Raw genomic sequence first — 16,275 nt, forward strand, 5'->3', positions numbered from 1 at the left:
TTAGGAGGGCCGAGGCTTCGCGCTCCCCGCGCGGGCGTCAGGAGTTCAGCGCGCGGCCGCTAAGCGCGTGCCTGGCGGCAGTCTGAGGGCCCGCGAGCGAGCGCGCGCGCCGCCGCCGTAGAAGCCGCACTGCTGCACCTCCAGGCCCAGCGTAGGCGGCGCGGGGGCGGGGCCGCCGGGGGGCGTGGCGCGGCGTGGCTGCGGGGGGGGCACCAGGCAGGGCCGCGGTCCAGGCAGCGAGCACTGGCCGCTTCGGTTGCCATGGGGACGGCGGCGTAGGCAGGGGCTGACGTCAGAGGGTGGCTAGCTGCCCGCACTGCGGTACCCAGCGGGTTCTCAGAGCCCGGGTGGCTGGCGGCTGGGGCGGCTGCGCGGCCGCCTCACTACCCGCCCGCCCCGCCTGGGCTCTTTTTCCGATCCCGGGGTTGGCTTCGGCGGGACCGGCAGTTGGCTGCTCTGCGCCCTTTTCTCCGTGAGTATCCTGCAGGCCTCCTGGTGGCCGGAGCCCGGGCCCGAGAGCTCGGCCTGCTCTAGCGCTCTCCTACGGCAGCGGAGCGGGCATGGAGGGCTGCTGGGGTCCGAGGGCGCGGGGGCGGCGGGCCGGGGAGGCGGAGCGGGGGCCGTGCTGCGCCACTGCAGTCTGATGGTCCCAGGACCGCGTAGTATAGGGATGTGGTTTTTGAGTTATCTCTGCGTACTTTTCTGCTCCGTTTCCTGGGCTTCTCTTCTGTGGAGAGTTGAGCCTGGAATGCTGAAAGAGTGAATGCAATCCTTTGCCTTACCGATTCCAGATTCTGGTTTAACAACGTTTAAATCAGATGCGCACTAAGTACGTTTATTTCCTTTTAGGGTGCCAACCTGGTGCTGAATCTTGAACCTGTGAAATGCCTTCTTAATTACATCTGAGAAAAGGTGATCGATGTGTTACGTATATCAATAGGGTCGTTTCATATGTATACAAATAGAAGAAAATGTATGCTATTTAGCAGTCCTACCGAATTGCTGTGCTGCATTTCAGCATTACTGTGAAAAACATTTACTGAGCAGAGTATACGACTCTTCCTTCTCTTGAGAAAAAGATACTAAACAGTTTTTTCACCTGTTGCGTTTACGATTGCTGTTAACTGCTTGGATGTTCAGGAAGAAGATTGCTTGTTAAGAGGATTGAGAAATTAAAAAAAAAATGTATTTGAAGGAAATTCAAATACCACTAATTTTTTTAAATCGTATTTATAATCAGATGTTTATGGAGACCATCTTGATTTATTAATTGAATTATATATACGAGGTTTTGTTTGTTTTATTATTACTCTGCTATAAAATTCGGTTAAGGAGTGAATTATCCAAGCCTCTGCTTTTTCTTCGCTTGCTCTTTAGTCAGTTATCGGCTGATAATCAGGTATTAAGAGAAAAAATAAAATGAGATGAAATGCAATTCAGTTAATTTTCCTACTTGCTATCTCTTAGCAGGTCCTGTAAAAGGGTTTGTGAGGGAGAAGCTTTTAAATATAAGGACATATTTGAGGTTCATGAATGTCATTTTAAGTTAAATCAATTTTTGCTGATGATGTTACATGTTATTCTGTAATGTATTTGCTGTAGTACACATTAACATTTAGAGATGATTATTTCTGTATTTGCTATGTTTATTAAACAATATTAATGTTTACTAATTGGATTGTACATTAGAGTACTAAATAATATATACATAATTTACTTAATGTATTTTGTATATCACATAATTGTTTATTTTGAATACTGTAATAATGGACATAAAGTAATATGCGGGTCATTGTGCCGATCACGTTGCTTTTCAGTATTTCCCTTTCCTCCTTACAGTGAAGTAGGTGCCACTTTAATTTACCAGGCAAAAAACAAAGCAAAAAAAATAAGCCTTGGTGAATCAGTTAAGTGTCAAAACAAGAACTTAAGGCAGAGTCATTTTGATCCCAGAACCATTATTACTGCACCCCTCCCCTTTTAAAATGAGAATATTTAGATGAAGAGCGCACCCACGTAGCCCTCCACAAGTCAGCAGTTTGGTGGGGGTCACAGCGTTTTGCCAGGGTGCAAATTCAGCGCTGAGGTAGAAAGAGGTTTGTAAATCAAGGCAGTGGGAACACAGAGGAGACGTATTTAATGATTGCTGTTACCTCCTGGGCTTTCAGGAAGAAGATTGCTTGTTATGAGGACTCTGGGAACTTTTTAAAAATATATATTTTAAGGAAATTCAAATTCAAAAGTTTTTTACACCATGTTTAGAATCTTGTTTATTTATAGAAACTGTCTCTAAGCCCTCAAAGTTAGAGAGCTCCGGAGAGAAGGCGCCTATACCCACCTGGGTCCTTGGGTTCTTTAATCGGTAGAAATTGTTAAGAGGCCAGACTGGAAACTGAGGCACGGGGCTTTATTGGGATCTATGTTGTAGCAGAAGGGAGTGAAAAGCAGAAACAGAGACCCTTGTTTGCTCTCTGAGGGGAGGGGCCGGTACTGATTCCATAAATGGAGTGAGGGTGGAGTCTGATTGGTAGGTGGAGCCGGAGGAGTGGCTTCAGTGGTCTGCCCACCTCCTTGGTGGTGCTTAGTGCAGGGATCATGCCTGTCCTCTACTTTCATTCCAGGCACCTCAGAAGCAGTAGTGAGATTTGGGCGTTTTTGTATCCTAGTCATCCTTTGTCCCAACTGGGCATGCATGCATTTCTTTTTAGTTGGGTGTGGTTTCTTTGGATTCTGTTGCTAGAAGTTTGTCCAGGTGCTGGCATTGCAGTAAAGAGCCCCAGGTCCCAAATCTGAGCCTTTCTCAATACTATTTGCATTTAGTGTCAAAGGATAGTTTGGCATTTGTTAGACAAGAAAGGGAGGGCATTTTTCAGAAGAGAGAGGTGTGTTCGTAATGGTACAAAGCAGGTTAGAGTTTGGCACATTTGAGGACCAGCAGCTGGTTACCGTGGCCGAGAGCTCACAAGGGGAAGTGTGCCTGGAGAAGGCGGGTAGAGAAAGGCAGGGGGGGTCATTTCATTAGGAGCCTTGGACTGCAGTGGTAAGGAGCTCATTTTTTCCAGTGGGTGATTGATTGGGAGCTAGCGAAGAGTTCTAAACAAAGGAATAATTCCATCACATTTGTGTTTTATAAAATTCTTCTTGTTACAGTGTAAAGAGTGATTTATTTTTTTAAAAGTAGAGTGATAGAGGCATGGAAACAGTCCTAAACAGCAAAATTCTTCCAGTCTTTCTGTACCTCAAAGCTACTGCACTATGTCACCACCTTTGGGAGTGGGGCAGATAGTTGGAAGCAGAATTAATTATGAAAAGAATTATCTACACCTTCATTCTTACCTTCTAGTCCTTCTTCCACCTTTGGCTGCCAGGTTTCTGTCCCTCCACAAATAGCTTTGCCCATGTGACTTCTTGACTGCAGGCCCAGTGGACACTTCAAAACTTGTAGCAACTCTTACTACACATCTTTCTTGAAACTCTTTTTCCTTTGTTATTTCTCCTAGTTTTCCCCCTATCTCTCTGATGTCTTTTTACTTTATCTTGTGGGCTCCCAGAGTTCTTTGGCACTTTTTTTTCTTGCAGCCATTACAAATAAAATGATGACCAAATCTTCAGCCTCTGTCTCCTTGCTGGATTACTGTACGCTATTGCCTGCCAAACATAAACATATATATATATGTATATATATATATGTAATCTGCATACACATTTTATATATATATAAAATCTGCATACACACACCGTATATATACAATGATAATAGCTATCATTTTTTGAAGAGCTGGCCATGCTCTAGGCATTGTACTGTGTTTTACTTGCATATTCTTATGTAACCTTTAGAGAAACCCTGTAAGTGATTTCCTATTATTATTCTGTTCTGAAAGATTAGGAAATTGAGGTCCACAGAGATTAATTTACTGATAGGTAGAGATTTGAATCCAGGAATCTGACAATGGAACCACTGCTTATGGCTGCTTAGTATCTGTCAGATACCCAGCTCAACATGCCGCACTAAGCTCACTGATTGTCCCCTTAAGAAATATCTACTATAATTGTAGCTAATGTTTATCGATGCCTATTCTAAGGCACTGGTTTAACCTTTGAAAGTCACTGTTAGACTGATTTTACAGATGAGGAAACAAATTGCCTATGGTCATACAAGTTAACTGTGTGGGACTAATTCTAGGATTTGTGTTTTTATTTATTTGTTTGTTTGTTTGTTTTCCTTTTTACTGATGCACCTGCGGCATATGGAAGTTCCCAGGCTAGGGGTCAAATTGGAGCTGCAGCTGCTGGCCTGTCCCACAGCAACACTGGATTCACATCACATCTATGACCTACACTGCAGCTTGTGGCAACAGCAGATCCTTAACCCACTGAGTGAGGCCAGGGATCTAACCCATAACCTCACCAAGACTATATCAGGTTCTTAACCTGCTGAGCCACAATGGGAACTTCTAGGACTTGAGCTTTAAATTACTCCACTATGCTTGTGCTATACTGCATTGCATTCCGATTAATGATGCTACTGATATAATTAGTCCAGTTTGAAAAAACATGAGAATCATCCTTGACTCTTTGTCCTATCTCTTCAGTAGTTTTTATGTAATCTGTCTAAAATATCATAAATCTTCTTCTCAAGGGAAGAGAAAACAAAAGAATATAAGTAAACCTTTTCTTGACTACTCATAGTCATAATATAGTTCAGCTGTTTTCCTATATATTGAATGACTGTAGAATACTATAAATATTAAATCCTTATTTGCTTTATATTTTTCCTACTTATGTGCTGTCAGGTTTCAATTACTAATGCAGTTGTCTTTGCAGCCTCTCTCATTTCTAAAAATTTGGCGTAGATTGGAAAGATGAACAGGTTTATTATTATATCGTTATATTTTAGAAAGAGTTAATATTGATTCCTGGCAATAAAAGTTAGGAGGTTTTACTAGTGGATTTAATGATGTCTATTTTGTCTGTGTACTGGATAGTTAGTCCACGAGTTACCTCATAATTAGTGTATTTGTATAATCATTCTTTCTTTTATGTATTTCTTTTTTTAAATTTTATAATGATTTTTATTTTTTCCATTATACCTGCCATATAGCACTGGGAACTATATCTGGTCACATATGATGGAGCATGATAATATGAGAAAAAAGAATGTACACATGTATGTGTGACTGGGTCACCTTACTGTACAGTAGAAAATTGACAGAACACTGTAAACGAGCTTTTTCGTATTTCTTCTTTGACTTTTCTGTCCAAAGTACCCCTGATAAAAAGCATCATGAATGTGGATCCTCAGGGATCTGGAATCTTAACTATTAGTTTATGAGCCAAATCAAATTTTTTTAACAGTCTTAAAAGTGCATGCATATTGTATTCAAATGCAAGAATTAATGTTTATTTTGCATAACACACCCCCATCTTTTTAAAACAACTGGAAATTTAGGAATGTATATACTGAGTTTATCCATGGTTTTGATACACAGTGATACACACCCAGATATTTATTTGAGAAGATGGAATGAATGCTTGTGCTTAACCTTCTCTATTATTGCAGCAGTTTCAGTGGCCAGTACAGAAATATTCCAATTCATTATCTGTGAATGTGCCACCCAGAAGCATACTTTCCTAGTGTAATAGTGTATGCTCTTGGGAAAGTCAGTCCTTAGATGGAGTGTGGTTTCTCAAATGTAAATCGAAATGTACATTTTTTACTTAGGACATTTTAAAAGGTGTATTCATATACTGTTAGATGTTTCTTCCTTTCAAAAAAAATTTAAAATTTGTTTCAAATATGTAAATTTTTGCTCAATTATGATCTAGTTTGTTATACTTTGAGACTCTAAACTGATTCAGATGGATTTAAGTCATTTGCATAAGACTGGGATAAGAGAACTTAGTTTTATTGGTATAAACCTGACGAAGTAGTGGATAGTTACAATCTTGCATGCAGAATATTTTATAATTTTTATTTGGAAATTCCATATTACACATTAATCCTCTTTGTTTTGATAGGATCCTGTTTGAGTCAATACTTTACCCTATAACTCAATGTTCTTCATAAAGCTGAGATATGCCCACAGGTAAGACTTCTATGAAATTTATATATGCAGTACACACTATTTATTTAAAGGTCGAATTACTTTAAGAGATTCTTTAACCAGTTAAGGAATAAAGTAGATGTCATCAACCAAATATTACATTTAGAGATATTTAAAAGTTTGGTATCAGTTTTCCATGTAATGTTGATGATTAAGGTTAGTGTGTATTCAATGAATGGCAATTTGGGACTCAACTGGGCAAGACAAATATTAATAACTACAAATGGTTTTTATTTTTATTATCAAAATGGGAGTTTTACTCTAGAGTAGGCTTTGGTGAACTTCTTCCTAAAGGGAAAGCTAGGAAATATTTTAGGTTTCATCTCTGTTACAACTAACTACTCAACTCTGCCATTGAAGCACAAAAAGCAGCCATAATAATTCTTAACAGAATGGGCATTTCTGTGTTTCATTAAAACTATTAGATCTGGTGACTGGCCTATAACTAGGAGTTTGCCAGTACCTGCTCCGGGGCACCCATTCATTCAGCATTTGTTTATTTGAAATTTGTTAATTGAGTACTTAACTCTGTGCTAGACCCAATGATAGTGGCTAAGGATGTAGTTATGAACTACCTAGTATAATGAGAGAGACACAGTATATTTATTTATATAGATATACGAATAATTATACAATTTCAAATTGGGTTAAGTGCTATGAAGGAAAAGAACAGTCTGCCAAGACAGAAAGGGGGAAATTTAGATGAGGCCTGCAGGAAATATTCCACTTTAGAGGCAACATTTAAACAGGCATCTTGGAGTTCCCATTGCAGCTCAACGGGTTATGAGCCTGACTAGTATCCATGAGGATGCAGGTTTGATCCCTGGCCTTGCTTAGTGGGTTAAGAATCTGGCATTTCTGCAGGGTGCAGCATAGGTCGCAGATATAGTTCAGGTCTGGTGTTGCTGTGGCTGTAGTGTAGGCCACAGTTGCAGCTCTGATTCAACCCCTAGCCCAGGAACTTCCATATGCTACAGGTATGGCTGTAAAAAGAAAAAAAAAATTAAAAAAATAAAATAAGCAGGTATCTTAACACCAGCCGAGTAGGGGGTGTTAGAGGAATTTTGCACCAGATTAGAAGCAGTGTCATATGGGAAATGCTTGTTCTGGCAGAAGATCCAGAAAAAGGGATGTCTGGCTAGACAAATACAAAATGAATTTTAGAGATGTGAAGTGATTTGTTTAAGGCCACATAACTAACAGTGGTAGATGCTACTGTGTGTTATAAGTAAAAAGTTAACTTGGCAAAGCAACTTTTAGAGGGAGGAGCCCAAAAGGTAAGAGGGATACAAGTTGAGTGTGGTGTCACCAAAGCCAAAAGAAAATGTTTTTTTTTTTTTTAAGAAAGAAGGACTAGTCACTTGTTTTAGTGTCAGTGGAGAGCTCAAGCAGGTATTTAGAAGACTTTTTTTTTTTAAACGTTAATATGTGTGATAATAGAATTATTGAGAAAATGACATGAGTCATTGTCATTTGTAGTTGAAAGTGAAGCCACAGTGGAGACCAAAGTTCGTGTTGAGGAGTTGCTTAAGGCCCACAATGATCTAATATGTGAAAGAAAAAAACTGAAGAAAAAAATTGGCAAATCTGGAGAAAAAATCTCAGTGAGTAATTGATCCTTTGGTAATGCAACTTGTATATCCGCATAAAATTATACCTTCATATGAAAACTCTGTAGAGCTTGGAAATTAAAAAATGTATATCTGTGTCATGGTAAATAACACGATAAAATAAAGCTTGAATTAGAATTAGCTTTACACATGGGAGTTCCTGCTGTGGTGCAGTGGGCTAAGGATCTGGTGTTGCTGCAGTTGTGGTGTAGATTGTAGCTCCAGCTCAGATTTGATCCCTGGCACAGGAACTTCCATGTGCTGTGGGTGCTACTGAAAAGAAAATTTAAAAATTTAGAATTAGCTTTACACTTGGATATCAGGTTCTTGAGTACTGTCCTCAAGAATAACAGACAAACTGGTGAGGGTGACTGGGGAATAACAGAAACTTGCAAAAGTGCCATATTACACATTTTTGAAGACAATCAAGATTTTTAACCCAGAATTGCGAAGACCTTAGGAAGTAATATCTTACTTCAGATAGTCAATGGCTTATCTTTATTTAGACTTCTTCATCTGATTCTATCCAGCAGAACTAGGAGAAGAAGTCAATGGAACCTTAAGGAAATAATTATTTTTTTGTATTTGAGGTACACTTTCAAAGGATAGAATTTTTGGCAGCACACTTGAAGGAATTGAAAATACAGAACCCGAAGCAATGCTAAACAAATCAGCAGTTAACTACAGTTCAATTCCCGGGGTGTTACAGCATCTGTAATGGTATCCTCCCAGTTAATGCACTATTCACTCTGCAAACCTATTCCTTTCCATTGCACCTTTTACTCCTGTGACCATAATCTCCATGTACACACACCTACACACACACACACTCATACTCTCGCACACACAGATAAATAACTTCATGCGTATTCTACTAGTTGGTTCATGAATATTCAGGTAATTGATGCAGAGAATACATACATTTCTTTGGCTGGAGTTTTATGAGTTATATGCATCCTATGTTTTACATGCAGCAAATTTTACCCTAGTCTGTGTTTTGTCATGAGACCTGTTCATTTTAATACTCTATCTGGCAGCTATCAGTGTAGCAGTTATAGTCTCAAGTGAGGCAAAAAAAAAAATTATTAACAATGGCCAGAATCTAGCTGCACACGTGTGCAGGGTTCATGGTGCGCCAGTGTACTCCTGCGTGCTAATTAAGAACTACTGACGGGCTGGGGCAGATGAGGTCTCCCATAGTCCCTGCTGCTCTAAAACGCAATATGCTGCTTCTGGTGTACAATGTGCAGCATGGCAGGGCATAGTGGCATATGGAAGATGGAAAATTGCATATTGCTTTGTGTCCGCCCCATGAGTAAGGTGGTCTATTTGGGCAAAAGCAGAAAGAACTTGGAAACAGTTAGCTGCGGGGTGTATTTATGGACTCAGTCAAAGTAGAACTCATGCTTTCCCTCATGTCACACCTGGGCTTTGTGAGCATGAATAAGATGCAGTTTAGGCTGTGAATGCTAAATTAAGTGAATAACTGGAAAATGGGCAGAAGATCTGTCCATTTATCTAAGGTCCAGTTATGGACGTTGGGGATGCACAAGAGGGAGATGATTAAACAGGATCTCTTCAGCCTCTTTGGGCACACACCAGGCCATTTGAGGTCTCTCTTAGTTCAGAGATAGGTGTTCTAAAACATATTTTTAGCAAGAGGTTTTTCAGCTCAGATTTTTCCTGGAAAACTTAAAGGAAAATACAATATTTCTGAAATGATTTACTTTAGCAGAGGAGTACCTGCCTTTATTTACTAGAAAATAGTGCCCTCTATCTTTCCAGCACTTTTTAAAACATTTTCTGTCTACTCATTTTTTTTTTTTTTTTGCAATTTCTTGGGCTGCTCCCTCGGCATATGGAGGTTCCCAGGCTAGGGGTCGAATCTGAGCTGTAGCCACCGGCCTACACCAGAGCCACAGCAACGCGGGATCCGAGCCACGTCTGCAGCCTACATCACAGCTCACGGCAACGCCGGATCCTTAACCCACTGAGCGAGGCCAGGGATTGAACCCAAAACCTCATGGTTCCTAGTCGGATTCTTTAACCACTGCGCCACGACGGGAACTCCTGTCTACTCATTTTTAATGTAAACAGTCAAATTACGAAGTTTATTTCTACTTCTAGATGGAGACACTAAATCACAGAGAGGTTGAATAATTTACCCAGAGTTACATGTTTAGTGGTAGAACCAGGAGTCAAACTCTGACAGTTTGATTGCAGCATCCACTCTCCTAACCACACCCAAGAGATCCTCTTTTAGTGAGGTCTGAAGAGTGTGACCTTTCCAGAACAAGAACAAGGAATCTCATGTACAGAACGGGCTGAGAGGGAAAAGGAAGCAGGCTGAAATAAGAAAATTAAGCAAAGAAAAAACCATAATAAGAAAATTCATAATGATGGCAGGTTCATCTTACTGTTTTTCAACTATCCATTAGGGGCTCTTAGACTTTTTTTAGTCAAAAGCAAATGCAACTAAAAGCCAATTCACATACACACAAAAAATGATTTTTTCTTATAGTCACAGAGTTAATACTATTTATAGCTGATAACATAATATTAATTACTAATGTTACTGAACATGTAGTCTAGAATCAGGATCTTAGTGTTTTATAGTTATCGATCTTCAGAACCACCTTATTAGTAAGTTCCATCCCTATTGTTAACATGCGGAGAAATACTATAAGTAAATGCCATAGATAGTAAGATCCTAAATCCCTAGGTGAGCGAAAGGCACGAAAAATAAAACTAATTACAAGAGAAAATAACATCAACTAATAAAATAGAGAAATACTTAGAAGAGGTTCAGATTGGAACAAAAAGATGATGTTTTTGCTTACCAAGTAAGTATTTGAAAGATTATTAGCAGGGTAGAGAGCAGAGCTTTTTAATATAATGCTCATAGAAAGAGAAGTAGTTTAAGTATAGACAACTCTTTCAGTAAGTTTGTGAAGTTTTGTAAAAAGGAGTTTTGTGATGAAATGTTGATTGCATTCAGGTATTTAAATGCTCTTAGGAAGGTAGTGGTGAGATCAGTGATATGGGAGAGGAAAGTTTTCTAGAACTCAAGTAGAGAAGACCCACCTCTTCATGAGAAGGAAAGAGAAAAAGAGCGCTTGTGGCTCATGAAGATTTGTAGACTTGGTAGCAAAAAGAAGCAGCTTCCCATTTGATGGCTTTTATCTGAAAATGAGTCCAGAAATGATAGCACTGGACAGAGGTGAGTGAAGAAAGTTTGAAATAGCCACTGTGGCAAAGGTACAGAAGAATGCGTATGAACAGATTATGCCGCATAGAAGAATTGTCCATAGCTCTGAGGTCTCAGTTGAATTTGTAGACTATATTTTTATTTATTTATTTATTTTTTTAGGGCCCACCTGCAGCATATGGAAGTTCCCAGGCTAGGGGATGAATTGGAGCTGCAGCTACTGGCCTACACCACAGCCAAGGCAATGCAGAATCTGAGCCATGTCTATAACCTATGCCACAGCTCATGGCAACACTGGGTCCTTCACCCACTGAGCAAGGCCAGGGATCGAACCCACAACCTCATTGGTTACTAGTTGGATTCATTTCCACTGTGCCACAATGGGAACTCCTTTTTTTTTTTTTTTTTCCTCTCTCTCTCTCTCTCTCTCTTTTTTAAACTATTTTTAAAGTATAGTTGATTTAGAAACTATGTTTTAATAATGGTACCAATTTTCGAAGTGGTTCAGCTTCTTCCAGCAGCATTCAACAGTCTGGTTATAGTTATAGAGTTGAAAGTCACTTCATTTGAACAGTGCCTACAGTTCTTGCTGGATAGAAAGTACACGACAAAGGCAAGTGATGTGGTGGATGGAAAGTACATGACAATGGCAAATGATGATTGAAGTGATAGATTATGGAATCAAAGTATCAGGAACTAAAGATAAGAGGAGCATGAGAAAGAGAACATATTGGATTCAGAGCATAATGAGTGATTTGTTATTTTATACCGCTACATCTGGGCTGGCTTGGTACTCAGGAATAAAAATTGAACAAATATCAATTGCAAAGTAGAAAATAGCCAGTCACACCAAGGCGGTTATTGATTTTTGAAGTTGCATCTGAATTTTTGCCTTTTAAAGGGGCAATTTAAATCATATTTTGTTCATTATCATAACCACACTATATCATCTTGAGTTCACTTTTTGATTTTCTCCTATCTCATTTTATCCTTATAACTGTTTTCATAGAGGTGATAACTTATCTCTGAAAGAAGAATAACAAGTTATTAACAATAACTGTAAGAATACTTACTGTTTCTGAAAGTATTTGTTTTGTGTGTTAAATTAATTTTGTATAGCAAAGTAACTCAGTTATATACCTACATACATTCTTTATATGTTTTTCCATTATGGTTTATTAGAGGATAATGAGTATACTTCCCTGTGCTATACAGTAGGACCTTGTTGTTTATTGGTGTTAAATTAAATTTAAAGGGAGGAAAATGTTATGGATTCTCTAGAAATTAATAATATCCTTTAGTTGATTCATGTATTCATTTGCCTTTGTCAAGCACAACAGTCCAAAAACTCAGAGCTCAGATTCCAGGAGCCTGCCAAGGGCTGATGCTGAAAACAGGCCTCTCTTGGGATTTGCAGCACTTGGACAACGAGGGCTGCTGAGTTAACCCTTTGCTACACAATCTATAACCAGACTGATTAGAAAGAAGTGAAAGAAGACGCAAATTACCAATATTAGGAATAAAAGAGAGGATTCACTACCAATGTGTTACAGACCTTAAAAGGATAATAAGGGAGTATTATGAGTATGATAGTAAAATCAGCAGCTTAGATGAAATGCACAAGTTACTTGAAAGACACAGACTACCAAAGCTCGCTCAAAAAGAAGAGGCAGGTGACTTGAATACTTTATATCTTTTTAAAAAATGGAATCTGTGGAGTTCCCATTGTGGCTCAGCAAGTTAAGAACCTGTTTAGTATCCGTGAAGGTGCGGGTTCAATCCCTAGCCTTGCTCAGAAGGTTAAAGGATCTGGCGTTGCCATGAGCTGCAGTGTAGGGTGCAGATGCAGCTCTGATCTGGTGTTGCTGTGGGTGTGTGTAGGCCTCAGCTGCAGCTCTGATTCAACCCCTAGCTTGGGAACTTCCATATGCCACAGGTGTGGGCACACACACACACAAAAGGAATCTGTGATTAAAAACCTGCCCACAAAGAAAACTAGGTGGCAAATTTCTCAGGTGGCTTCACTGATAAATTTTACCAAACATTTGAAGGAGAAGTCATATGAATTCTATATAGACTCTTTCAGACTATGCAGAAAAGGGGAATAATTTTTCACTCTTTGGGGTCATTCGTGAACTACCCTGATACTAAAATCAGAAAAAGACATTACTATACCAGTATCTCTTTTGAACAAAGAAACAAACATCAACCACAAAACATTAGGAAATCTATCTTACATTATATTAAAAGGATAGTACACCATGACCAGATAGGGTTTATCTCAGGAATATATCACAACACTTGAAAAATCAGTCAGTATAATTCACCGTATAAAAAGATTAAATAAAACCATATAATCATCTCAATAGATACAGTAAAATGACAGAATTCATTGACAATTCTGATAACTCTAACAAAAAGAATAGAACGAATAGAACTTTCTCAGCTTGATAAAGGGCATCTACAAAAACCTAGAGCTGAGATTATACTTACAGAGTGAAAAACTGAAAACTCTTGCCTTAAGCTGGAACACTGGTCACCATGTTATTCATAATTGTACAGGTGACCCTGAGCAATGAAATAATGCGGTTTCAAAAACATAAAGATTGTAAAGGGAGAAGTAGGAGAGTCTATTTGCAGATGACAAAATCTACCAAAAGTGCTGCTAAAACTGTTAAATGAGTTTAGCAGAATATAAGATCAAAGTATAAAAACCAACTGTATTTCTATGCTGGTAACAAATAATTTGAATTATAATTTTAAAGTATCATTTATAGTAGCAACAAAAATATAACAATCAAGGATAAATTTATCAAAACCTATGCAAGACTTAACATACTGAAAACCCAAAACTGCTGAAACTAAAGACCAAATAAATAAAAAGAGATCCACATCTATTGATCAGAAGAATTATTATTGTCCAATAAGTATTGACAGACCGTAATTATTCATTCTCTGAAAGTTGATCTATTGGTTGAATTCAATCCTAATCATAACGCCAGCAGACTTTTTTTTAAGAATTGAAAATCAAGTTTTAAAATTTATTTAGAAATTTTAACAGCAGACATAGAATAAATAGCTAAAACAATTTTGAAAAAGAACAAAGTTGAGGGATTTTACCATCTGACTCAAAACTTGTTGTAAAGCTTTAGTAGTGAGGATAACCTGGTGTTGTTACGAAGATAGGCATGTAGGTAATGGAACAGTACAGAGTCTAGAAATAGACCCAAATGTATATGGCCAATTGATTTTTTTTTTTTTTTAGGTACAAAGGGAAACATTTATTTAAAATGAGCAAAAGTCTAACAAATTTCAAAATTTCAAAAGTTGAAAACGGCATCATCACAAAATCTAGAAAATAGAATAATATTTTAATTGACTACCATACATGTATACCTTTGGGCCAATTGATTCTTTTTTTTTTTTTTGTCTTTTTGCCTCTTCTTGAGCTGCTCCTGCGGCATAGGGAGGTTCCCAGGCTAGGGGTCGAATCGGAGCTGTAGCTACTGGCCTATGCCACAGCCACGCCAGATCCAAGACACATCTGTGACTCACACCACAGCTCACGGCAACGCCGGATCGTTAACCCACTGAGCAAGGCCAGGGATCGAACCCGCAACCTCATGGTTCCTAGTCAGATTCATTAACCACTGAGCCACGATGGGAACTCCATGGGCCAATATCAATTCTTGACAAAATTGCCAAGGTGCCTCAGCAAGGAAAAGGATAATCATTTCAACAAATGTTGCTGAACAATCAGATATATGTATATTGTGTTATAAACTATGACTACATCATGTTCAGAAATTAAAATAGAAATGGTTCAGAGACCTAAAAACATAAGCGCTAGAACTATATGACTTATAGAAGAAACATGATAAAACCTTGGTAACCTTGAGTTATGAATAGATTTCTCAGGATGCAAAAGCATGAACCATTAAAAGAAGGAATCAATTGGGCCTTGTGAAAATCAAAACATTGCTGAGAAAATGAAAGGATAAGGTATAAACTGAGAGAAAATATTTGTGATACACTGTTTGATAAAGTCTATTTAGAACATTTTAAGAACTCTCAGGACTCAATGATATAAAAATAAACAATCTTAGGAAAATGGCCAGAGATTTAAACACTTAATCAAAGAATATGGATAACAAATAAGCACATGTAAAGATTCTTAATGTCATTAGTAATTAGGAAAATGCAATTTAAAACAATAATGAGATACCATCACACACCTATTAGAATAACCAAAAAATGAAATGCTAACTGCTGACAAGGATATTAAGTAACTGGAACTCTTACATATTTGGAAACATGACTGGTACAGACACTTTCGGAAGCCGTTTGGCAGTTATTTAAGAACTTATATACCATTATATCATAGCAGTTCCACTTGTGGGTATTTACTTAGGAGAAATGAAAACATGTAACATATAAAACTGGAAATGACTCAAATGTCCATTAGTTGGTATCTGGAGAAATAAAATGTAGTATCTATCCATACCCTGGAATACTGCTCAGCAATAAAAATGAATTAATTATAATAAATGCAACAACACAGATGAATCTCAAAGCTTTATGCTAAGTGAAGGAAACCAGACACAAATGGCTATATTCTGCATCATTCCATTTATAGGAAAAGAAAAACTGGACGTGATGGAAAACAGATCAGTGGTTGAGTGGGGCCAGGGCGTCGAGGGGTAGGGATTGACTTTGTAAAAGAACATGGGTGGTTGACATCATGATTTGGTGGTCACACATCTGTGTTTGCTTTTGCTGAAATGCACTTAAGTCTATGCTTAAAACTAGTGAACGTTATTGTAATTCATACAGTTTATTTTATCTCAATAAAGCTGATTTAAAAAAAACTAAAGCAGAAAACCTAAATGATGCACCGGCAATAAAGATAAAAGGATGGGCAAAGATATAATAGAATATGAACAAAAATGTCTTTGGAACATAATGAAATTCAGTCATAATCCATGAAATATGAAATTCCATAATGTAGACCTTTAAAATTATAGTACAACAAAACTGAAATCAATAACAAAAGTTTAAAATTTGTAAACTACTTGTAAATGTAAAAACTATCCCAGAGTTCCTGTTGTGGCCCAGTGGTAATGAACCTAACTAGTATCCATGAGGACATGGGTTCAGTCCCCGGCCTCACTCAGTGGGCTAAGGATATGGCATTGCCGTGAGCTGTGGTGTAGGCCACAGACACGGCTTGGATCTGGCATTCTGTGGCTGTGGTCTAGGCCGGCAGCTGCAGTTCTGATTTGACCCCTAGCCTGGGAATGTCCCTATGCCACGAGTGTGCCCCTAAAAAGACAAGAAAAAAACCAAAAACACT

The 16,275-nt window shown here is 38.5% G+C and overlaps 1 protein-coding gene across 21 annotated transcripts in view; it reads left to right on the forward strand.

Moving 5' to 3' along the window:
* The first annotated feature begins 217 nt into the window (after window positions 1–217).
* AHI1 (Abelson helper integration site 1) overlaps window positions 218–16,275 on the forward strand; it is a 190,875-nt gene continuing 174,817 nt past the window's right edge. For all 21 annotated transcript variants that reach the window (XR_007133516.1, XR_007133517.1, XR_007133515.1 and 18 more), the window contains exons 1-4: window positions 218–472; window positions 850–912; window positions 6,019–6,086; window positions 7,584–7,708. Coding sequence is in view for 18 of the 21 variants with exons in the window: in XM_047770131.1 (XP_047626087.1) it covers window positions 6,077–6,086; window positions 7,584–7,708 (135 nt within the window). In the remaining 3 variants the exon portion in view is untranslated. The remainder of the gene's footprint in view (window positions 473–849; window positions 913–6,018; window positions 6,087–7,583; window positions 7,709–16,275) is intronic.

Source organism: Phacochoerus africanus, chromosome 2, assembly GCF_016906955.1.
Source record: "Phacochoerus africanus isolate WHEZ1 chromosome 2, ROS_Pafr_v1, whole genome shotgun sequence".
NCBI lineage: Eukaryota > Metazoa > Chordata > Mammalia > Artiodactyla > Suidae > Phacochoerus > Phacochoerus africanus.